Source organism: Chanodichthys erythropterus, chromosome 3 (assembly GCF_024489055.1).
Source record: "Chanodichthys erythropterus isolate Z2021 chromosome 3, ASM2448905v1, whole genome shotgun sequence".
In the NCBI taxonomy this organism is placed as follows: Eukaryota; Metazoa; Chordata; class Actinopteri; order Cypriniformes; family Xenocyprididae; genus Chanodichthys; species Chanodichthys erythropterus.
In genome coordinates, this window is record NC_090223.1 from 13,027,106 (window position 1) to 13,052,889 (window position 25,784).

At 40.4% G+C, this 25,784-nt stretch overlaps 1 protein-coding gene across 1 annotated transcript in view; it reads left to right on the forward strand.

The window, feature by feature from the left end:
* The window catches only part of LOC137017073 (zinc finger protein 502-like), a 634,288-nt gene that overhangs the window by 565,442 nt on the left and 43,062 nt on the right, over positions 1–25,784 (forward strand). The window contains exon 12 of the mRNA XM_067381009.1: positions 22,687–23,494. Within this exon, the coding sequence (XP_067237110.1) occupies positions 22,687–23,494 (808 nt within the window). The remainder of the gene's footprint in view (positions 1–22,686; positions 23,495–25,784) is intronic.

Consider the following 25,784-nt stretch of genomic DNA (forward strand, 5'->3'; position numbering starts at 1 on the left):
TTTGCATAAAATGACTATCTTGCTGGAGTTTATTGCTGTTTCTGAACGATGTCATACTGGCTACAGTTAGATCGCACAACACAAGGACTATGAATTGGTGTCACAAGCACAATAACTGGTATTTAAAACTGAAAAGAAACATACGATCAATAAAGTCTTAGTTGCAGATATACACAGGGGTTATCTTTGTGCTGTGAACTTTTCAATGCGCTGCGCAACTGCGTGCTCTGACTCGATATTGCTTCAAGCACATCATTATGCACCCGGGATGTGCATTAGCGTTTTTTTTTTGCTGCTGTTTTGAAGCGTTTCATATTATCATGGTTTTGCACACTGAAAGATTATTAATAGCCTATTTTGTTCTTTCGTTCTTATCAATAGCCTATTTTGTTCTTTCGTTCTTATCAATAGCCTATTTTGTTCTCATTAAACAGCTGCTCAATACATTTAAAATAAATTTTTAAATGTATTTTAATCTTAGATTATTATAAATACATATGTCTTTACATTAATATATAAATCAAATGTAAATGTTTTTTTTTTTCATTTCATAAGAATGCATATAGTAATTTTAAACTTTATTAACATTCAGATTTTATAAAATTACTGTGCAAAGTTTTTTTTCAAGAATTAGGCTAGCATACTTTTTGCTGCTGAATTATATAGTCACCTAGATTACTTATTTATTTATTTATTGGTCAGCTTATGTTTATATATTTTTATTCATTTGTTATTTTTCTCTATAATGAAGTAGTGTGTTTAGTGCATTCTGGATTGTGTTTAACAAATCAAAGAGTGGCCATTAGTTTTACAAATACAGATCTATAGATACAGGCCTCCACTAATTATTCTATAAATAAATTAATTCAACAAAGGTAACCTCTTTTGCTACATATTTTTTAATGGTTTAAATGTATACTCTACATGTTTGACCACATATTACCTATCATTTAGCCTACTATATGTTGTGTACGTGACTAATGTGCCCTGCCATCACCAATAAATAAATTACTATTAGAGCACAAAATTGTTTACAAGATAACAAATTTCTTCATTGATCTAATCACTTAAATTTTGGTCTCAGAATGCACCAGATTTATGCATTTAAATTTAAAATGTACAAAATTTTCCTCCAGGGGGGGCATGGCCCCGGACCCCCATAGAGGGACTGGTGTCCACCCACCACAGTCTCATAAAATCCTGTGGGAAACACTGCTTTTGTCACCTGCAACTATTCTTACACCTATTCATGTAGTTTTGCAGGAAGGTTTCCTCAAGTGTCACAGTTCTTCTGGATTTAGTCCATCTCAGTTTTGTATGTAATCACAGACAGACTCAATGAAGATGAGATCAGATCTCCATGTGGAGCATAGAGACTATTGTCAGACTCTTTATGCATACAAAAATCTCACTGGATTATTACAATTAATTGCAAAATGAATGTTTGGAAATGACACACTACAGTAAAAGATATAAATAACTGGCTTAAAAACATTTTTTGTATGAAAATACCAACGTGCCTAAGACTTTTGCACAGTACTGTATATCAGCTATTCATTTAGCTACTTATTATTTTATCAACCTATCAGATATAAACTGGAGAAACATACTGTTTTCAAGCTGGTCAGCTACATCCAGCAACAGCTGAGCCAGTGGTCCTAACAGAAACGGTTGTTCTGACTGGTAAAATAAATAAATGTAGAAATACATAAATGTAGTATAACACAAATGGTACAAACATAGCGCAATTAAAAAAATATTCTTTGGACAAAATTATTCATGTATTCATTCATTTATGCATAGCTGCATTTATCTATTTTAGAATTTTATTATTTAATTATTCATTTATTTATGCATTTCTACATTTATTTATTTATTAAATTATGCATTTATGTATTTATTAATTTATTTATACTTAAGTCATAAGCACCTGATTTAATGGAGGAGATTTGCTAGGGTGACTAGATAGGTGACTAGAGGGTACAAGATTTATGGATGACTAGGTGGAGAAAATGCCCTTTGAGGGAGGTTAGTCCCATTCACACTGCCAGCGACACGCAGTGACAAAACAACATGATCCCATTAATTTTCAAAGAACAGTAGAGAATATAAAAAAATTACCAGAATAGTCTTGCATATGGTTCCATGTTCCTTGAAATAAAAAGGAAGACCCCGAAGAGCAGTAGCCCTTCTCTGCACAGTTAAGTCTGCCATCTGTACAAGGGAATAAAAATAATAACATCTGATTAATAACATTTTTAAATGTATAAACAAACAGACATTCTCTCAGATTTCATTTAATTTGTGTTCTGAAGACAAATGAAAATCTAACAAGTCTGGAATGGCATGAGGGTGTGTAATTAATGACATAATTTTCATTTTGGGGTGAACTAACCCTGTATTGTCACACCCCTACTGGTCAGCTAACAAGGTGTTATGATACAGAGGGGTCGGACACAGATGTACAAAAGGTAAGTAGTCTTTATTGATAACAAGTGAGCAGATATGGAAAGCAGAGTGAAGCAGGTGAGCAATGGTAAAGTCTGGTGATAGTTACTGTCCTTTTGTGATTGCAGATGGTGGAGACTCGGAACTGGATAGAGCAGGAGAACACAGGAGACGGAGGAGCACAGGAGACAGGCAAGTAGCGATCGTGGGAGTCCTTGAGGTAAGCATACAGGTAAGTATAGCTCAACGAGACCGGACAGTGAGTGCAGGGTGTGAGTGCTCTTAAATACTGATGGTGATGAAGGGGATAATGATGTGCATTGTTAATATTAATGATTAATATTCCGGTGATTGGGAGCGTTGTGGTTGGTGCACGGTGGAGCCTGACGTGTCTGTGACAGTACCCCCCCCCCCCCCCTCCACGGCCCGCTCCTGAGGGCCGAGGACCCCGACGTCGTGGTGGCCGTCCTCTTCCACGCGGGGCAGGTCTGTCAGGGTGGTTACTGTGGAAGTCTTGGAGTAGGTTGGGATCGAGGATGTCATTTCTTAGAACCCAGGAGCGTTCCTCAGGGCCATAACCTTCCCAGTCTACGAGGTATTCAAGCTGACCACCACAGCGTCGGGAGTCCAAGATCTTGTGTACTTCGTAGGCTGTTCCGTCCTCTAGGATGAGTGGAGGGGGAGGCTCGGCGGCTGCCACGTCAGGCCCTGTGGAGGAGGAAACAGAAGGATGGTGAGGTTTGAGTAAGGACACATGGAATGTGGGGTCAATGCGGTAACCTGGTGGGAGCTGGAGCTGGTAAGTGACTGGATTGATCTGCTTGATGATCTTGAAGGGGCCAATGAATCTGGGACTCAGCTTTCTGCAGGGCAGACGCAGCCTGATGTCCCTTGTAGACAGCCAGACCTTCTGTCCGGGCTGGTAGACTGGAGTGTCGGAACGGCGAAGGTCGGCTGTCATTCTGCGTCTGCGCAGGGCTCTTTGCAGTTGATGGTGTGCTGAGTCCCATACCCTCTCGCTCTCCCGGAACCAGTAATCCACTGCTAGCACGCTGGAGGGTTCCCCATCCCAGGGGAACAGTGGGGGTTGGTACCCGAGTACGCATTGGAATGGTGTAAGTCCTGTAGTGGGTTGACGTAGGGAGTTCTGCGCGTACTCGGCCCAACCCAAGTACTGGTTCCAGGAGTTCTGGTGGTCTTGACAGAAGGTACGGAGGAAGCGGCCGATCTCCTGGATTTTCCTTTCCGTCTGCCCGTTCGACTGTGGGTGGTATCCAGATGTTAAGCTGATGGCCACACCTAGGAGTGAGTGGAAGGCCTTCCAGACACGGTAAATAAACTGTGGTCCTCTATCGGACACAATGTCTTCTGGAATTCCGAAGTACCGGAACACATGGTTGAATAACAGTTCAGCTGTTTCCATAGCAGTAGTTAGTCCTTTCAGAGGGATAAGACGACATGACTTGGACAAGCAGTCGATGATAACCAGAATGCAGGTGAATCCATCGGAGGCTGGAAGGTCGGTGATGAAGTCCACTCCTAGGTGTGACCAGGGCCGGGTTGGAACGGGCAGAGGAAGGAGCTTGCCGGCTGGTAGGTGACGTGAACCTGGTGGAGGTGGCGCACTCCCTGCAGCCCTGCACGTACCTTCTGACGTCTGCCGCCATGTTGGGCCACCAGAAGCGTTGTTTAAGCAACGAGAGGGTTCCATTGACCCCCGGGTGACCAGTGCCAAGTGACGTGTGGGCTGAGTGGATGATTTGAGTGCGTCGTGACCGGGTGATGAAGAGCAAGCCTGGTGGGCAACCCGGCGGAGGGTTCGTGGAGGGTATGGTCTCCTCCAACCACGTGATGGGGCTTACGATGAGGGAACTTGGAATGATCGGTTCAGGTTCTTCGGTTCTTTCGTCAGGAGCATGGAGACGGGAGAGAGCGTCAGCTTTCACATTTTTAGATCCAGGGCGGTAGGAGATTGTGAAGTGAAAGCGAGAGCCCAACGGGCTTGTCGAGGGGTAAGTCTTTTGGCAGCACGGAGATATTCGAGGTTCTTATGGTCAGTTAGTACCAGGAACGGGTGGTTTGCTCCCTCCAACCAATGCCTCCACTCTTCCAGGGCTAGCTTTACAGCGAGAAGTTCTCTGTCACCGATGTTGTAGTTGACCTCCGCCGGGTTGAGCTTGCGGGAGAAGAAGGCACATGGATGGAGTTTGCTGGGGGTCCCCTGCTGCTGGGAGAGCACCGCTCCCACTCCGGTGGTGGAGGCGTCCACTTCCACGATGAAGGGCAGTTCTGGATCGGGGTGGACGAGGAGGGGAGCGGTGGTGAAGGCTTCCTTTAATTGATTGAAGGCGTCGGTGGCAGCTGGTGACCAGGACAGAGACTTGGGCTGATGGCGTAGGAGGTTGGTGAGAGGATGAGTGATGGAGCTGTAATTCTTGATGAAGCGGCGATAAAAGTGGGCAAATCCCAGGAATCTTTGGAGTTCTTTAATGGTGGTTGGTTCTGGCCAGTTGGTGATGGATTACACCTTCCTCTCGTCCATCCGGATGCCACTGTGATCGATGATGTAACCAAGGAAGTGTACAGATGACTGATGGAATGAGCATTTTTCGGCTTTCAGGAAGAGATGGAACTGTCGAAGACTGGTGAGGACATCCGCAACGTGTTGGCGATGTTCGGCCAGGCTCCGGGAGTATATGAGGATGTCGTCGATGTACACCAGAACGAATCGGTTGAGGAACTCCCGGAGCACCTCATGAATGAAGTCCTGGAATACGGAGGGGGCGTTGACCAGACCATACGGCATGACTCGTACTGTAGTATGGTACTCGTAGTGGCCGGTGGGCGTGATGAAGGCGGTCTTCCACTCGTCCCCCTCACGTATCCGGATGAGGTTGTACGCGTTGCGGAGGTCCAGCTTCGTGAACACAGTGGCACCACGGAGATGTTCCAGGGCCGCTGGGACGAGAGGAAGGGGGTAACGGAACTTGATGGTGATCTTATTGAGGGCTCTGTAGTCTATGCAGGGCCTCAAGCCTCCGTCCTTTTTGGCCACGAAAAAGAAGCTGGATGCAGCAGGGGACGTTGATGGACGAATGTAACCTTGGTCGAGGGCCTCCTTGATGTACTCCTCCATGGCCTTCTCCTCCGGGATGGAAAGTGGGTATATCTTACCCTTTGGCACTGGTTCACCCGGAAGCAGATTGATGGCACAGTCCCATGGCCGGTGTGGAGGCAGCTTAGAGGCTCTCTGGGGGCAGAAGACATCGCTGAAGGGGGTGTAGCACTCAGGGATGTCGATGGAGCGTTTCTCGACAGGCCTCGCCCCACTTCAGGATTTTGCCGGTCTTCCAGGAGATGGTTGGGTTGTGCTGCTCCAACCATAGAACCACGTCAGCGGTGGATTCCTCTAGAACCAGCAGATGAATGGTCTCCACGTGAAGAAGTCCGACTTGCAGTTGAAGGGGTCCCACCACACGGCGCACATGTTTTCGGCTGAGAGGTTTTCCCGTTATGGAACTGATCTGGTAGACAACCGGAGACGGAGAGGTCTTGAGGTTGAGGTGCCAGCAGAGGGCGCCGGTGATGAAGTTGCCGGCTGACCCTGAGTCGAGGAGTGCCACCACTGTAAGTGAGGTACCAGCAGCAGTAAGATTGACAACAGTGGTGAGTGGTTTCATTTTATGAGTAGAGGGAAGAATGGCACTCACCATTGGGCGAGGAGGTCGTGTGGGGCATGCTGAGATGACATGCCCCGGCATACCGCAGTACAAACAGAGGTTTAGGGTCAGCCGACGTCTTCGTTCTGAGGGGGTGAGACGAGAGTTCTCGATATCCATGGGTTCATTGGCTGGTTCTGGAGAGCTGACGGGTTCGGACCGGCAGAGGAGAGAGTCGGAGAATGACTGGTCCTGGTGTTCTAGAAGACACGCTTGCATACGAGTGGCGCAGCGGATGGAGAGCTGGATGAACTTTTCTAGGCCGATGGAATCCTCGTATGCAGCGAGATGCAGTCGCACCCAAGGCTCCAATCCTTGGCGGTAAGTCGTGATCAAAGCTTGTTCATTCCATCCACTTACGGCAGCCAGCGTTCTGAATTGCAAAGCATAATCATAAATTGACATGGAACCTTGTTTTAAATTGTAAAGTTTCTCACCAGCAGTCGAATCTGAGATGGGTTTTCCGAAAACCTCCCGGAAGTGGGAAATGAAGGCTGAATATGACTGAGTTACCGCGCCATGTTGTGACCAGATAGAATCAGCCCATTTTAATGCTTTGCCGCTGAGTTGAGAGATGAGGAACGCAATTTTGGCTGTGTCGTTCGGGTATAGGTGCGGCTGCATCTCCAGGACCAGTTCACACTGCAGCAGGAAACAGCTGCAGTCCTCCGCTGATCCTGAGTAGGGCGCTGGTTTGGCCATGGGACTGGCGTACACAGGTGGAGAAGGAGATAGGGCTGTGTTGACGGTGGTGACTGCAGGTGCCGGTGAAGGAGAGGGGATTGTGGATGGCGTTGGTGGATTGATGGTCAGAGTGCGGCGTAGCGCATCCACAAGTGCTTGGAAGGGATCCTGTTGGCTCATACTGGTTTAGCGGTTTGGGTCCGGTCTTCTGTTATGATACAGAGGGGTCGGACACAGATGTACAAAAGGTAAGTAGTCTTTATTGATAACCAGTGAGCAGATATGGAAAGCAGAGTGAAGCAGGTGAGCAATGGTAAAGTCTGGTGATAGTTACTGTCCTTTTGTGATTGCAGATGGTGGAGACTCAGAACTGGATGGAGCAGGAGAACACAGGAGACGGAGGAGCACTCACACGCAGACGAGGAACACACTAGGAGATCAGGTAGCACAGGAGACAGGTAAGTAGCGATCATGGGAGTCCTTGAGGTAAGCATACAGGTAAGTATAGCTCAACGAGACCGGACAGTGAGTGCAGGGTGTGAGTGCTCTTAAATACTGATGGTGATGAAGGGGATAATGATGTGCAGGTGATGGTGATTAGTATTCCGGTGATTGGGAGCGTTGTGGTTGGTGCACGGTGGAGCCTGACGTGTCTGTGACACAAGGAAGGAATTTGATCAAGGAAGCTGAAGTATGCTTGCTCGAAATATTAGAACCAACAAGGTTCTTGCATGCCAGGCCAGCACATTTGAACCAGAGCCCTTGAATATGGCTCTGGTTTGAGCTTCTGCAAGAACCAATGTTCTCATGCATCAAGCAACAAATCTCTTTCGACAACACAGATTAAATGGCTCATAATGATTTATTTTTGATCAATGTATCTTTGAAGTGTCAAAGCTTTGGGTGAACAGACTTTCAATGAAGGGGCATATCTCTCAGATTTGATTAAAAATCTTCATCTGTGTTCTGAACATAAAAAAATTTCTTATGAGTTTGGAACAAAATGAAGGTGAGTAAATGACAACATAATCTTCGTTTTGGGGTGAACTATCCCTTTAAATAAAAATTAAGACCTACCTGTTCATCTAGATTGTCCAGCAAAGTCTCCAAGTCACAATCGCCTCTCTGTATTACTTTTGCCCTGAAGAGTTTCAGCAAGCCTCTGGAGTTGTTATCCAATGATGTAAGGAATGTGGATTTAAGGTCTAAATGGTTGATCCTTCTAAATTCTGCATAAACCTATGTGAGAAACATAAGAGAAAGAAAAAAGGAGAGAGTTCAAGCAAATAAACAAAACAACTGTCTGTACAATATGACCTTAGGAAACATACCTGTTCCTCATTAAAGAGTGCTGGCCATCGTTGTTTGAGTGTTGATACAAGAGGCTGATCTTCAACAACCTCACGTCTTCTAAGAGAGAAGGTGAAATCCATCTTTGTGTTCAAAGCATGCATGTTCACATCTTTCTTCTTCACCTCTTCTTCCATCCATTTGCGTTCATTCTCCAAAGCTTCTTCATCAGAACCAGTTGGAATGTCAGGAAGAAAGTTCAGTTCAGATCTTCGTGGTCTTTTCAGTGTTTGTTTGGATGCATCTCGTCTATTCAGTATCAATTCTGCACAACCAAGCTCACGAAGTTTTTGACGGTAATTCTGCATTTTGTTCTTCAAACTTAATGTCCATCCTTCACATCCAGTTTCAGATCCAGGACGTTTAAGGCAGGGATGCTTCTCTATCAATGCAGATACAACCTTCTTCAAATCAGTGTCCTTTGGGTATGCCTTAAATATGTATATGGCTTCTGCCAACTTGCCCAACACTTCCATCAAGATGTCTCTTGAGACAGTTAAGGACTTTCCATTTTTCTCGTATTCCTCATTGGCTTTCTGAAGCTTTAGTTCCACATCATAGGAGAAGCAGGGTATTGGAAACTTGCTTGGCCAATGTTCTGACCTTAATAGAGAAGCGACCTGTGTTGAATCTGAGAAAGTTGCTGATGTAGATGGTTGGACGGATAATGTGCTTTCTGCATCTGCAAGGGGATCTGTCAATTCAGAATGCACTGAAATTGGGGTTAAAAATAATTCCCAATGAAGTCTCAAAGTAGCTTTTTCTGGTGGAAGCTCGGAGATGTCATGCAGATTACAAAGTTGATTATTGAAATCTGGATCTTCATACTGAATGGTAAAGCCTTTCTCTATTTGCAATTTTTCACACAGACACGTGCAAAGTTCTTCTACTGAGGATGGGGTAGGCACAGATATTTTTCTAACGTTGTCAGGTGAAAGAATGACTCGCAGCAACATTGCAACCTGGAGGACAGGGGACAGTATAAGCAGAATTGGTAAGTTTAGAACAACCAAGTAATCAACCAAGTAAAAATCTCTTTGGTACAACCATGCGTCTTCCGCCAACATTGTAAGCAGCCAGAGGATAAAAATCAACAAGCTCTTGTGGAGTCACAATTGCAACATCACAGTGCGTACTTTGATTTATCTCATATGCCCGGAAATGTTCAATGTACCATGAGGTAAGTCTGTGCACAATGAATGCAACCTCTGTGCCACAAATTAGGATATGATCAATCTGACCAAACTCTGGAAATCCATTTCCATTTCCAATACACAGAATCATTCCTCGACTGTACTGGGTTCCATGTACAGTTGCCTTTGTGGTTAAAGAAAAGGAAGTTTGGTTTGCATACTTGTTCTCAACTGCCAATCTCAGCCTTGCATCAAGAGAGGATATTTTAAGTACCTTAACATTTTCGACATGTAGAGGTGCTTTTTAAAAAGCTATGCGAGTCAATTGTGCATGCCATCATGAGTTGATGCTTGTTGGATAACGTCTTGAGAAGGTTTCTGAAATTCTGTGTTTCATGAACAACCTTCTTGAAAAAACTGTGCTTTGCCTCAAAGCGCATTGTCCACAGATCCACTAGAGGACCAAAGCAACAGATCAGGTGAGGATAGTGTTCAAGAAAGTGATGTTTTGGACGCAAGTATGCATCAGGAAAGACCTCTTTAAACAACTCACGATGGCAGGAAATCTTGCTTTCCAGATACCAGACAGCCTCCACTGTTAGTTTTTGGCTTACCACAAGCTCGACAATATCTTTCAAATCCATGATGAGATACCATGTCTTGTCACTCTCAGGCACCAAACCACCAATCATCAGAGATATCAGTCTTAGTAAGGTCCAGTTTTCGTGAGCGTTTCCTCCAATTGTTTTCTTTGAAGAAAAAGTCTTTGGAATTTTTTGAGGTCTGTTGACCTGGTCAGAAAAGCAGTATTGAAATGAGTGGATTTTGTTGTTTAGCTCTTCAAGAGTAAAATATTTAGACTCAATCCATTTCTTCAGACATAAACTTATCTCAAAAGGCACTATTCCCTCAAAAAGGTCGTGCATTAGATCTGGAGGGAAGCCAGTAATGGTGTGGAAGAATTTAAGATGTTTCTGGAGAACACATTCAGATTTCACACCATCCACAGATGATAAAGTCTCACTGCTGTTCAACTCTGTTATGCAGCAATCATGTTGTCCTGGACTTCTTAGCTGAAAAACACCTTCTTTCACCTCTGTGTTTTGAATGTCGTTTAAAGATGCCAAACAAAATCGACAGAACTTCTCCACCCTGAAACTCTCTTGAAACCCTGCAAGTCCATGTGCTCCAAGATTATCCGCAGAAACAGTGAACACTGTTCCCCTAACGTTCTTTCCAAGCCTTTGAACAAAGATGCCATCCTGCTCAAGACACTTTAAATCTTTTATCAAAGGGTCAAAAAAGGCTTCATATCCATTTGCATTCACTTCTGAACTTTTCCCAAGCAGTGCCAACTGAATTGAATTGAGACTTGATTGATTCTGGGATGGCCAGTTCAAGATGACCCAATAAACTGCAGTTAGTTTATATTTTTTGCGGGATGTGCCCAAGGGGTTGACAACTTCAAAGTCGTCAACGTACAACCCAAGTACAAGTGAAAAATCCTGACTACCTGAAAGGCGATTTTCTTTGAAATATTTTCCATCAAAACAAGACTGATAAACACCGTGGGCACTTTCATTGGTGGTAAATGTCTTCTCAAATACCTCCGGTTGATCAAGCAATGTCTGCAGGACTTTCAGAAGGGGAACATAAAAAAATGTTTGTTTGTCTGCCCTGCTGAACACATATTCAATTGGTTCAGTTACTTGGAATTTTTGTTTAAAGTAGTTGGTTCGCTTATATTCAGTTGAAAGAATACCGTTGTGAGAGCAAGCAGTCAAAAATGGGTCAGTTTCATGTAAAACATGTGCAATATCAGTAAAAACTGACTGATCAACATCACAATTATGTGACTGCAGAATGTCTTTGATTGCAGCCAAAGTATTTGATTTGGAGATAGTTAGAATATCAGTTACAGCATTGCTGATATGCTGAGAGGCCCTTTTGGACACATGTAGTTGTGTTTGCATACACAAAAACAAGGCTGCAAGTTTATGTTCAAGTGCTTGCTTAGTTTCTGCAGGGTTATCATCAGGAGTATCAGTAGTATGCACTTGTACTTCTTCGTCTAAATGCACTTGTACTTCTTCGTCTAAATTTGGTGCACATCCTAAGGAAGAAGATGGACTTGCATCATTGCACCTGTTCTCAGGACAAACTGATGTCCGGAAGTCATTTAATCCATGGGATTTGTGCTTCCTGTTCTTATGAGATGTGAATGTACGGTAACTGTTGCTAATAAAATTACAATTTAAAAATGGACAATGAACCCTCTCGTGGTTTTTAAGATGTCCTCTTAAATGGTGAAGAAATGTTGATTGACAGCAGATGTCCCTAAAATCGCAGTTGTCACAAGAAAATGTGGTATTCCCCTTGTTGCCAGTCTTTGGATGTACCCTCCACAAATGTGTTTTTAAAGCTCCAATTGTCTTGAAAATGCAAACACATTCTAGGTGTAAACATGGAAAGGAAGTTGCATTAACTGACCAATGGCAAGTTCTGTAGTGCTTGAAAATTAGGTCTTGGTGAGGTGATGAAAACTTGCAGAAGCGGCACTGCATGGACTTTTTCTAAACCTGCAAAATAAATAAATGACAAAGCTGAAAGATGATACTTTTGCATAAAAAAGGCTTTCTAAAGATAGAGCTAAATGGGGAAAAGTTGTCAGGCAGTCTGTACAGCAACTAATGGAAAATATAGCAAACTGTGGACTGTGTGACCAGCATGCTGGTGATAGTCAAGTCCACACTGCTGAAAGGGCAAAAGACCCAGAGTAATATTGATCAATTACTGTTACATCTTAAAAAAAAGAGTTAGAAATCTTTAGAAAAAATTAATTAGATGTAAAATTATATAAAATAAAATTTGTTCAAGTTTGTAGAGATTTTCTGAGGGAGGGGTTTGGCAAAACTGGTTCCCAGACTAATGCCCGTTTCACACATACTCCATTTGCAGTGCGTATGTTAACCGGTTAGAGCTTTCACACTGCAAGCGGATGCGGTCCGGCAGTGTGTTCCAGGTGCGGCATGTCTGCAGCAGTGCGGCGTTTCCACATTGAGTCTATTTTTTGCTGTGCTGGACCCACTGAATTAAAGTGACAGCACATTGTTTGCATTAAAATAAAAATGTATTGACGTGAAAATCTAGTAATTTCACCACAGATGCACATAATTTAAAGTCTACTCTGTTTCAAAGTCAACACATGGCTTTTTTCCTTGGATAAAGCAAGGAAAATGACACTATACCTGGCATTTTGGTAAAAAAAAAAAAAAAGTGACATAATGGTTAGCACTCATCCTTTCTTGGAGGTGGAAAAACGAATTTCTTTATGACCTGCAGGATTTCTTGTAAAAAAGATTTTAAAACAAAAGAAAAGATGAGAATCGGCTGTTTTTGTCAAGCCTGTTGTAAGTTTTAATTTAAAATGTATCTGATTTCTAGTAAATCTAGTAATTTCAACACATGTGCATTTAATTTGAATATAATTTATAACTCTACTCTGTTCCAAAGTCATGTACACAATATGGCGTATCTCAATGGGATGCAAGCGGCAGAAGTGATCTCTCGTGCGTATCTCTATGCCATATCGTGTAATTTGACCTCACTTACCAGAAGTGATGGTGTGGGGACGGCTGATTTGAGGTATAAATACTGTCACTGACACATTGATGTCTGACATGAAATGATCGGTTTGTGTGAGAAACCCAACAGTATTTAATTATTAATTAACAGATTGCTATTAATAAATAGTGATTTAATTAACATTACGTAATTCTGAGCCTTATAGCTTGCCATACATGTACTGCAACACGCACATAAGTACTGCAGACGGAGTATGTGTCAATAGGGCTGTGACGGTATGGGATTTTTCTTACCGCGGTGAAGACGCAACATATCACCGCGGTTTGGCGGTTAATCGCAACCCCCCTCCCCCGACCTCCGTGGAAATATAATGACTTAAGAACTTGAGCAAGAGCAGCTTGTAAATGAACATGGAAATAAAGCAGTCGGTCTTCTTTATTATTTAACACTCTGAGGTCTGAGGTATTGCCGGCGATACCACCGCGTTTTTTTTTCTTACCAGTGTGAAAGAGACTCAAAATACTCCGTCAATGTTGCACATACAATTAATTTACATCAATTTTAATCTGTGGAATATCTTCTTTCATTTGTGTACACTCAGAGTAAAAACAAAATGTTGTGCTCTTTGTAAAATAAAGAAAACTAACATGATGCGTGATCTCTCCTCTCCCTCTGAACGAACTCCAATCTGATAGTTCTCAGAAAATGAACTGTAACTTAGTGGATACTAATGAAAAAAAAAATTACACTTATGTCTAAAGAAACGTTGAAATGTCAGGTTTTAAATCGTGCAAGTCAAATCAAAAACAAACATTCTCTGTATGAAAAGACAGCCATGTCATACAAGAACTAACATTGTAAGTATTAGCATTGTTTCCTTGCATAGAAGATCCAACGAATTCCTCATTCATTGAAGAGATAACACACAAAAAAATGTGTTGCAATGAATGAACAAACTCATCCGTTATGCATTACGCAAAATGAATAGTAGAAAACGCTCTTAAGCGCTAAGATCGTTATCAGGAAACCCGGCCCTGAGATGTAGGCTATATATGAAAGCTGTTTTAAAGCATTTGCTGTATGGATTAAAAAAATAGGCTAGTAAATATATTCATATATCAGACAAAATTGCGTTGCAGCAAATCCTTTAAATTTTAAGGTAGGCCTATTCAGAACAGAGCAACATAAAATCAGAATATATAAGCAGCTATACGATTATAGGACAAAGTTTTACATATATGCCATTATAATTTGTGTGTTTTTTTTTTTTTAAATTGTATCGAATTATAAAATAAAACGCAAATTTTAATCGGGCCTGTTTTAGGCCTTTCCTTATTTTTATATTTTAGACATCCATCAATTATGGTTATGAAAAAAAATGACTGGTCATCTCCTCATTGAATGTGCCTTTAGAGAGAAATGCACGGATTACATGAAAGAGTTTCTATTTTCGATTTGAGTTATTTCGTTTTAAAGTAGTAATTTAAAGATTTCTATATATATATTCGTCATGCCTGTGTAAGCACAACTTTTTGTTGATATTGTGAGTGTACACGAACAAAAGTAGACCTTTACAGTTTGGAATGACATATTACTCTTACCTTTATGAGCAAAAATGAATGCCTATTTTAAGATGTTTCCACTGTTAAAAAAATGCAAGAGATCTCGCTAACACCTCCATGTTCTGCAGAGCCCGCTTCAGCTTCACTCCGTACAAACGATTGGATATGCGTCTAAGAGCGCACATTTATTTAGGTTAAACATTTAAACTAACATTGTGATATGCTTGAACTGTTTTATATCTATAGATTATATTTTAGACAAGTCCTTATGATTTGAGAAGGCTAAATTTATTAAAACATAGGCTATGATCAACTCATTGTCTGCGCTGGCCACTTGGCCATTAGCCTACTTAAAAAAACAACAAAAAAAAACAACAACTTACATTTAACTAACAAAAAAATGCTCAAAACGTTTTTTGTAAATTAATTTTATAAAGAAAAGAAACGAAATATAACCATTTTTACATTACATACAAAACTGAACTATTTTAATAGCTGAAACAGTAGTATATAAGCTGTTTTGGGAGAAGGGGAAAAAAAGACTGGAGAGGGCCTATATTTGAGGACTGTGCAGGGCGCTAATCTACTTCATCCAACACTGTTTTGTTCTCTGTTATTTTCATCTGTGAGCATGCTATATGCATTTCAGAATTTTGTTGAGTTTAAAACGTTTGACAAATTCGTTCTGCTCTTGCTGTTCATTCGGCAGACACCCCCCACCACCTTGCAAAAAAAAAAAAAAAAAACACAGAGGAAGTACTGCAGACGCTGCCGGGACAGAAGACAGTAAATTGGCAAACAATGACAAATTGTTTGTACTTTATATAACACACCATATGCATTCCTGTAACTTTCACTAGCAAATAATAAAAAAGAAAAAAAAAAAAGAGTGCGGTGATGACCTAAACACCGCGGTCGACATCTTATCACCGCGGTTATGCGGTAATGCGGTTATCGTCACAGCCCTATGTGTCAAATGGGTGTAACACAAAATGGCCAACCACTTTGTAAATTATGCAGCCTGAATTACAGTGTCACAAATTTTAGAAGCGTCTCATGGCGGCTCTCAATAAAGCAGTTTAACACAATTTAAATATCATAAGAGCTAAGGGTATTTGACACGAATATGGTATGAACAAATATGCAATAAAAACTTTTAAATACTCACTGTGAAAGTCGTAACGTTAGTCGTTCCGTTGAGTCAGACCTACGATGTTTGGCTACATTGAGAGAAAAAAAAAGTTATAACAGAAACATATAACTAATACCTAGTGTCTCATACATTTAACATAATCACAATGTAGTTTGACAAAATTATTTAGTTCAATAAATAGAAAATGAGATATTAGTATCGGGCTAAATTAGTTTATAAAAGGCTATCATGAAACCAAGGCGTGAATTCACTGTTATTCTACAAAATACAATGTTATGTAGGCTATAGAAAATATTGTAGCGCACAGACTCTTCATAGTTGTGAAACTGCTGTTTGTTTTGCACCGGCAGTGATGGGGTTAAAGGATAAGCCCACTTTTAAATACACTTTTCCTGATAAATTTACTCACCCCCATGTCATCCAAGATGTTCATGTCTTTCTATCGTCAGTCGAAAAGAAATGAATGTTTTTGAGGAAAACATTCCAGGATTTTTCTCCATATAGTGCATTTCAATGGCTACCAAGAGATTGAAGGTCCAAACTGCAGTTTCAGTGCAGCTTCAAGGGCTTTAAACAATACCAGATGAGTAATAAGGGTCTAATCATTCTGAACGAATGCGGCGCCAGTTTAGTTTTTTTCCGTAAGTTGAATAGGGAAGGCGTAGGACATTCAGCGTAAGCGTTATGAAGAATGCGGAAGCAGAAAGTACGTTCAAGGGGATATTTTGTTTATAAAGCATAAACGGTTGTATTTTTTTCGAAAATGACCGATCGATTCGCTAGATTAGACCCTTATTACTCATCTGGTATCGTTTAAAGCTCTTGAAGCTGCACTGAAACTATAATTTTGACCTTCAACCTGTTGGTAGCCATTGAAATGCACTATATGGAGAAAAATCCTGGAATGTTTTCCTCAAAAACCTTCATTTCTTTTCGACTGACGAAAGAAAGACATGAACATCTTGGATGACATGGGGGTGAGTAAATTTATCAGGAAAAGTATATTTAAAAGTGAACTAATCCTTTAACAAAGTTCGGAGCATAGTTCGGAGGGCCAGGACAGTGTTCATCTCATAGACTGTCTTCGTTCTGATTAAAAGTTCGGAAATAGAGCTTCCCTTGTCTGTCATTTTTCAGACATTACAATATACTATGTCCTCAAGTAAAACATTCGGAGAGTCGTTAATTCGTTTAACCTTACCCAATGCTAGTGTAATGGCCGCGGTAGTGTAACATTAATGCCCATGTTTTACGGTTTTATGCTGAAACATTGAGACCTGCACTCGGTTTAACGTAAACAAGACTTAATAAATACATATTTCAGTACTCACCATAACTTAAATGAAGAAAAATATTTTTGCAAATGATGTCTGAACTTCTGTCGTCGTACTTCAGCATCGACTCCTCAGTCTCCTCAGTCTCCTCACTCTCCCGCGCAGATACATTTGAATCCACTATACCAACGGTTTCTCTCAGGTGCATGCGCCTGTCTGGCATGCGCATGCGTTTTTTTCTCCGCAAGGCTTGTTCGGCAAACACAGATATTTCACTTTTACTGGATGAATTGGCTGAACACAATTTAATATGTTCAGTGAATCTATTTTTTTAATTTTACCTTTAGACCATAAGCTACAATTACCCCAATGCATCTTTTTGTTTGGGGATAATTATTTGAAAGCAATTTGTTGAGTCAATATTTAATTGTCAGTTTCCAAAATTTTTCAAAAAAATTTTTTTTTACAGTGTATCTTTTATTGCTTTATTACATACTTCTGTCCACCAAGGTACGGATTTCTTTCTTTTATTCCTATTACTTTTCCCAATAAACATTTCAGCTGAACTGTACAACAATTCACATAATTTCTCATTATGTTTTTCTACATCCTCATTGTCCTCATTTATGCTCAACTCCTGAAACTTAACTTTAGTAATACATTTATATGCTTCCCAATTTTCTGATTTAAATTTCCATCTACCCATCTTATCCTCTAAATCTTCATTATCATCTAATCCTATTTTACAACAAATAACATAGTGATCACTTCCTATCAAGGAGTCCTCCAAAACATCCCATGTACATACCCCTGCTATACAACTACACCATAGTTAGATCAATATAAGAACATTAACCCTGGGCCAAATCAATTCTAGTAGCTCTCCCATCATTCATACACACCAAACCCTTCAAATCCATCATTTCTTCTATTATCTTACCATTATGATCAGTGTTATCACTTCCCCAAAGAGTATTGTAAACGGCTTGCGTGTGTGGCCCCTTTAAGACTTGTTGCCCCTTTAAGAAGTGACGCAGCAAAGTTGTGTGGAGGGAATGCAAGCCGATCCAAGTTGGAGTGTTATATGTGTGCGTGCATCTTATAAAGTGAGTGATTCACTGTTAATATACACTTAGGATAAAGTTTAGCTTGTAATCTTGCATATAATTAAGTGTTGAAGTTAATGTAACTAAATTCGAGTGATTAAGCGTGTTTATCTACCGATTGGTACATGCACGTGCATATTTACATCTGTCGTCAGATTATATGATCTCTTTAATTATACTGATGTTATATCTTCTGTTGAGAGAAATTGTTATTCAGATTTTAGATGTTTGTAGTAAATTGCAAATATAAGTGTGAGTTGAAGATTATAGCTAAATGGTTTATTCAGATGCTGATATGTTTAATTATAGTATTTCATTCATTGCAAATAATATTCCACACTGCCTGAATTATTGTTTAATATTACTCACTTCTATAATATGTGAAATTTCATTCTTAACAAATATTGCCACCCCTCCACCATTGCCTGTCTGTCTATCTTTCCTAATAGTTATATAACCTTGTATTACAAAATCTAAATGAGATTTCAACCATGTCTCTTGAATGCAAATGACATGTGGTTTGTATGTTTTATCATCCATCACCTTTTTAAATTCTTGCCCATTTGCGATTAAACTCCTTGCATTCCACTGTATAACAGATATACCATTTAGTACCTCCATATGAAGCCTGTGTATCTAATATTTGACCCTTAAGTTTTTCATTTACTTGTTCCAGAGTAATTCCCTCAATCTGAAGATGTTTTTCAGCTGCCTTGATTATGATTTTTATCCTCTCAGTTCTGCTTTCAGTTTGTGCAGCACAGTTTAACTTCGGCAAAATTGGTTTATATTCACACATTCGGACTTTTGTTGAATTCAGACTTTCCAATAAATGTGCAATAAATTAATGTTTGCGAATTTTAAGCAGCGACATGATATTGACAACCAACGACTGTCAACTTACAACATTTTTTACAGTCGATCAAAATAGGCAAGTATTGTTTTAAAGGCATATTTACTTGTGAATGTCCACTGAATGTCCAATGTAGTGTGATTAACAAGGCTTGAATACGGATGGCCGAATGTGTGAATATAAAACCAACTTTACCGAAGTCACAGTTTATTACCTCAGCTAAAAAAGTCATGAACTCAACTTTTCCAACTTTTAGAAAGTCATCATTTGATTTGTTTAGCAATAATGGCCTACTATTCTTGTTCATTAGGACTGTTGTTCCATTTCCTTGCCCAACTTCTGTCGGTTTCACTTTCTTAATAGCATCTGCATACGATATTCCTTCTTGCATCCTGACGTTCTGAATTTTTACAGCATTCCTGTGCACCTCACATCCCCCGAAGCCAGCACTGTGCTCGCCTCCACAATTACAGCACTTTAAATGTGCTCCTTGTTCACACTTTCCGTACTCATGGTTACCACTACATCTGGCACGTCGCTGTTTTCCCTTACAGACTGCCGCAATATATATCCGATATATATGCTGTCCAGCTCTTGAAACACTCTTCATTAACTGCAAACCGTTCTGTTCGCCGCGGGAGTTTTGCTCGTTCATTCTGGTGAGCGTCCACATTCCTCCGCAAGCGCACGTGAGCTCGGCTTTACATATACTCGCTGATATGATCACAGAGAGCGAGCAACAACACCCGGACTTTATTAAAGTCCCAGAGAATGATTGGAACAAAGTGATTCTCTCATGTGAACTGCCCAAATACAGACAGCATGTTACTTGTCCCACCAGAGATAGTAATATACTCGACCATTGTTACACAGCAATAAAGGATGCATATCACTCTGTCCCACCGGCAGCTTTGGGGCTCTCTGATCACTGTTCATCTCATACCAACCTACAGGCAGAAACTGAAATCAGCTAAACCTGTAGCAAAGACTGTAAAGAGATGGACCACTGAAACAGAGCGGGCTTTACAAGCCTGTTTCGAATGGATTGATTGGAGTAGTGTTGTCAAAATTACCGACTTCGGTACCTAGTCGGTACTGAAATTTTAAAAACGTGACGCTTTGAGCGCTGTTGAGTGGATTCGTAAACATCTCTGGCTTTTACCCTGACTGAAATAATGTGTTTCTAACAGCAAACACTCAGAATAAAGTGAGATGATCTGCTGATGTGAAATCCTGAATGGCTTGTTTAATGAGTGTTGATAGTCTGAGGATCATCAGCTGCTGAAAACACTCTTTATTTCATGTCAATAGTTCCTGTTTTCACCTCATTTATTATGCTGATGTCTTCAGATCTGCTGTAAATTGACACTTAAAGGCACAATATGTAATTGTCCCCATTAGAGGCCACAAATTCAAATAAAAGCATAGCTTGATGACGCCTTGATTTCACAGAATTATAGGAGGTGTTGTCTTCCCATCTACAGCTGGTGGAAAAGAATCCAGTGGGATTCAGGCAGAAATCATATTTATGAATGAGTTAATGAATAATGATTTATTAACATTACTGTAGTATGAAGTACTGTAGTACTGTAGCGGAGGAGTCGACGCCGTTCGCCGTGGGCCGGAGCCTGCTGCCGTCCGCCATAAAGGGGAGGAGCAGGGAACGGGGGACTCGCTGCCGGCTGCCCTCAGTCGGAGCAGCCATCGCCGGCCGCCAGGAGGCGGTCGAGGATCGGGCCGTCCACCGAGCGTCCAGTGCCACCGCATGGCACCGCGAAGAAGAGCCTCTCGGCAGGCTGAGGACCGAGCGGCAGTGTGTCGGGGAACCGGACCAAGAATTTTTTTTTTTTTCTTTTTCTGCTCTCCCCTCTCTCGTCCTGTCGCTCCCCTTGCTTCCGTCTCCTTTCTCTCGTCTCGTCTGTCCTTACCCCCAGGTGCTGCGGCCGCCGAGACAGGCCCCGGGGGGGGGGGGAATAGAGCGCAGTCTCGGGAGTACCCCCTGGCCTGCGAGGGGCGATGGGGGTATGTGGCGACCAGGGCAGGCGAGAGCCGTGAGAGAACGGCGCGAGGCCGGTGGCGCGAGTGTTAATGAGCTTCACCTGGGAGGCGCACCGGCCTTGAGTCCCTCACGGAGGAGCTCCGGGAGCATAAAAGGAGGAGCGACTACCGTGGAGGACGAGAGAGGACCAGGCCTGGATATTATTTTATGTTTTATTATGTTTGTGTGGCCGGCAGACGTCCGCGAGGGTCTGCCGGCATTACTTTCGTTTTGTTTATTTTGGATTAAAGTTATTGTTGAATATTCGCCGGTTCCCGCCTCATTCTTCCCACATCTACTAACCTTGTTACAAATATATTATGTTGAAAGTTGTTTTAATGCTACCCTGCGTTCCCTTGGTGGCTGAGACACTTGTTGCACACTGCAGTAAGTTAGATCGATATTAGTCATGGTAAAACGTGGCACACGCTGTATATCTAGAAAACGAGATTTAAACAATAATTCTTACTGTGTTGAGCTTCATAACATGATTGATTTTCTGTTGATGAATGTTTCCAAACAGTTGCTCACCTGTCCAATAAAACACATAATATAAAGCGTCTTTGGTGTTTCCACTATTACTGTTTTTTTGAATATTTTAATCCAAGTCAACACAAGTCAACTAATATATATATATATATATATATAAAGCTTAGAAAGTTGTTGTTGGTTACAAATATCTACATTTATTTCTTATGTTTTTATGATTTTAACTATTTTTCTGACCATTATTTATAAGAATTGGCATTGCATTATATATATATATCAGCTCCTCCCACAACAATCACATCATCAGTGAAGCTCCTCCCACATCAGTTCTCCAATAAATGCTGAGATATTCCCATCAGAAGAGCATCAGAGCATCAGGAAGAGCTGAAATCTGAAGACTGGGTTTATGAAAGAGGACAGTGAGAACATGTGTGATCCAGAACCCTGCAGAATGAAACACACTGAAGATACTGAAGAACAAAGAGGTTGGTGTTTATCCTTCATTCATGTTAGAAAGATTCAAGATTTAGATGAAGAGAAATGGGATTTTTGTTTATCATTAAACCATAAACACCAAACTTTATCAAGTAAATGAACTTTCCAGAATATCTGACAGGGTGTAAGCATAACTGAAGCAAAATCTGATTCATAGTTACTGATAAAGTTGATTAGTTTCTTGTCCTCCCATCATGCTGTAGAAAGAGCCCAAACGATGTCACTTCCTGGGTGTCACAATTTAAGAAATGAGGAAAATCATGTCATATTTAACAGGATTACACGGGTTACATATCTAAAACTTGGTGTCAAAATATGAAAGTATTATATATTTTAATGTAAATATCACATTAGAAAAGTGAGATTTGTCTATAATGTTTTAAAAATAATAAATGGAAGATCAATGTACCTCATTCATGGAAACTTTCAGTCATGTATAATTTATTTATATAAACATTAAAGTGTTCATAATATTTTATAGCAGCTGTTCACTTTGTTACGTCAGGGTTCAGTTGTATGTTCTTTCACTTCATATTTCTCTTTAATTTTTTTGAATTATTTTGATGTACTGAAAAGGACATCAAACATTGAGGACATTTTCTCTTTTTTTTCTTCCATTTTTAGATATGATTGAAGATGAGGAGGAGAGTGAAAAACTGAGTGAAGTGGAGGAGAAACATCATGACAAAAACTCAAAGACTAAAACAACATTTTTAAAGAAACGAAGAGGCAAGAAATCTTTCACCTGCACTCAGTGTGGAAAGAGTTTCACAACCAAACTAAATCTTGAGAATCACATGAGAGTTCATACTGGAGAGAGACCGTTCACATGTGATCAGTGCGGGACGAGTTTCAAACAAAAAATACATCTTAATCAACACATGAATATCCACACCGAAGAAAAGCCATTTAAGTGTGATCAATGTGGGAAAGGATTCACAAAATCATCAAGCCTTAAAGGACACATGAGGATCCACACCGGAGAGAAGCCATTCATGTGTGAATGGTGTGACAAGAGATTCTCACTCAAGCGTTATCTTCAGATACACATGAGGATCCACACTGGAGAAAAGCCATTTGCATGTGATCAATGTGGGAAGAGTTTCAGTCAATCAACACAACTTAAGAATCACATGAAAATCCACACCGGAGAAAAGCCGTTTACATGTGATCGGTGTGAAAAGAGTTTCAGTCAATCAACACATCTTAAGACTCACATGAGAGTTCACACTGGAGTGAAGCCGTTCGCATGTGATCAGTGCAGCAAAACATTTCTTCATTCATCAAACCTGAAGAAACACCTGAGAGTTCATACGAAGGAGAAACCACATTCATGTTCTGTGTGTGGAAAGTGTTTCTCACGGCTGTCACATTTATATAGCCATGAGAAAATTCATACTGGTGTGAGAGATTATATGTGCTTTGAGTGTGAGAAGACTTTTACTACAGGTTGCAATTTAAAACTGCACCAGAGGATTCACACTGGAGAAAAACCTTACAAGTGTTCACACTGTGACAAGAGATTCAGTTTTTCAGCATCTCTGAAAAGACATGAGATGATTCACACTGGAGAAAAACCTTACAAGTGTGATCAGTGTGGAAAGAGTTTCACTGTTAAAAGCGACCTGAAGCGACACATGAAGATCCATGCAGTGGAGAAACCACATCACCACAGTCTGAAATCACAGTAAGTACTTATCTTTATGTGCTGAGAAACAAAGTTATTACAGCCTCATTGAGCGACAGGACAGTCTGTTGGTTTAGAAATGTGTTCCCTTTCAAACGCTACACTCTAAGCTGTGTTAACGTCTTTAGACGTGACCAGCTGTGAATATATGTGTAAAACACCGTCAGTGAAATTAACCTATATTTAGCCTTGCGTGACATGCACACTATGACATGCGTGACATGCACACTACTCGTCACGCTCAGCAGCCTCATAATATCTAAAACCAGCCCCATGGTTCAGTGAAACGTTTGCTGTTCTGTTGATTCCCGTCAAATCCAGTTCTAACCGAACAAGTTAATCAGGAATGTTTGACGTTCGGTTTGAAATGACCATCTGTTAACTAATTCTCTTTAGTTATTCAAACTAAGTCAGCTTGTGCCGTGTTGTGATTGTTTAAAGATTACATGTCAAACCTGCATCATTTAGAGTTTCATGACCAAACTAGTGATTTTATATCACAAATCATCTTCAGGACATTAAAATTGATCATAATCGAAATTAATCATAATTTCACATTTGTGTCTCACTTGAAATCTCACGTGATTTAATGTTTCTTTTAGACCTGATGGACGTGAACAAGAAAGGAAAAACAGAAGGGAAAACATCTGTCACCTGCCCTCAGAGTAAAAAACATTCACATGTAAATCAAGGCTGAAGATTCACATGAGATTCTCACTGAGGAGAAGTGGATCAGAATTTCGGTCTAAAATCTTGTAAGTTCAGGAGCTGAAGAAACACTCTTAAGAGAGACATGAATCTGACATTATTTTAACTCATTCGTCATTGTTTTTCATAAGATGATGTTGTTTCTCTTCCACTTCTACTCTTCCATACAAATGTAAGATATACTTTCATGTAGTTTTGAAACTGAACACTTGCTTCTCTTCTTCTCTTGATGTGATTTGACTCTCTTATATAAGCCATAAAGAGAGAGATCTGTCTTATTCATTTTTACTTGATTTATTAAACTCGTTAATCCTTTTATCAACAACTCATTTTTATTGTCTCTTTTCATTTTCTTCTGATTCTGCTTGAATACATAATAATTTTAGTTCAGAAAGCCATGAAGTAGCCTTTTATGATTTCTTTTTCTTTCCATGTTTTTAGCTCTCAGTAGAGCTTTAAAATACATACTAATTTATATTTCACCCATGTATTTTCAACCCAAGTTTCTCTTGAAGCCAATATGGAAGTGACTTAAACTGCAGTTCATCGACTGACCTCTAGGGACAGGCTCCAAAAGAGAGCAGAACCTCATTGAGTCCCATGTTAAAATGCCCAACTTTACAGCATTAAAAACATGTTGACAGCCTGGTACAAATTGTGGTTTTGGTCTATACTGCTAATTTTGCCCTTCATGACAACTCTGAGGGGGGTGAATTTTTTTATAATGACACAAATTACAATTACTGGTGCTGGAGCATCAATATTGTATAAAAGACACAGTAGATTGACAGTAAACTTAAAAATATGAAAAAAATTCAAATATGTAAGGACAGTGGATGAACCAGACAAGTGCTTTGTTCAGATGATTCTTTCAAAACATAATTCCAGAAACTCAAGCTCAGAGAATCTGATTTTTGGCTCCCGTCCGTCTACAGAACAACCCCCTCTAGGTACTTTTATGGCACCCATACTTCTTGACTGAGGAAAAAGGGCAACATTTTTAAGCCATTTGTATAAACCAAATGGTCGAACAGACAACACAATTTAAGCAACAAAATGAAAAAGAGTTTGCAAGACACTGCAGGCCTGTTCTCTGAGTGATCTATAAATGACACAGAAATACCCACAGAGACACAAATGAACTGTATCAAAATGTTCCAAACAATTTGAAACAGATTTATCAAACATCTTTTAACTGCATAAATGTTATATCATATCTACACATGCTACATGTGACCAGTTATGTTTTAGAACAACCACAACTCATATAACTGTTTAACTACTGAATGGCTGAATGAAAGCATTTCTTGTCTGATATGTATTTAAATCTCTTTTTAAATCATGGCTTGAATGAAATCTGTGTAAAATGTATCGTATTCCATTTAATAGAAATCATGTCTAAACATGATTTTAAATAAATATATGGGGTATTTTGAGCTGAAACTTCACAGACACATTCAGGGGACACCTTAGACTTATATTACATCTTGTGAAAAAACG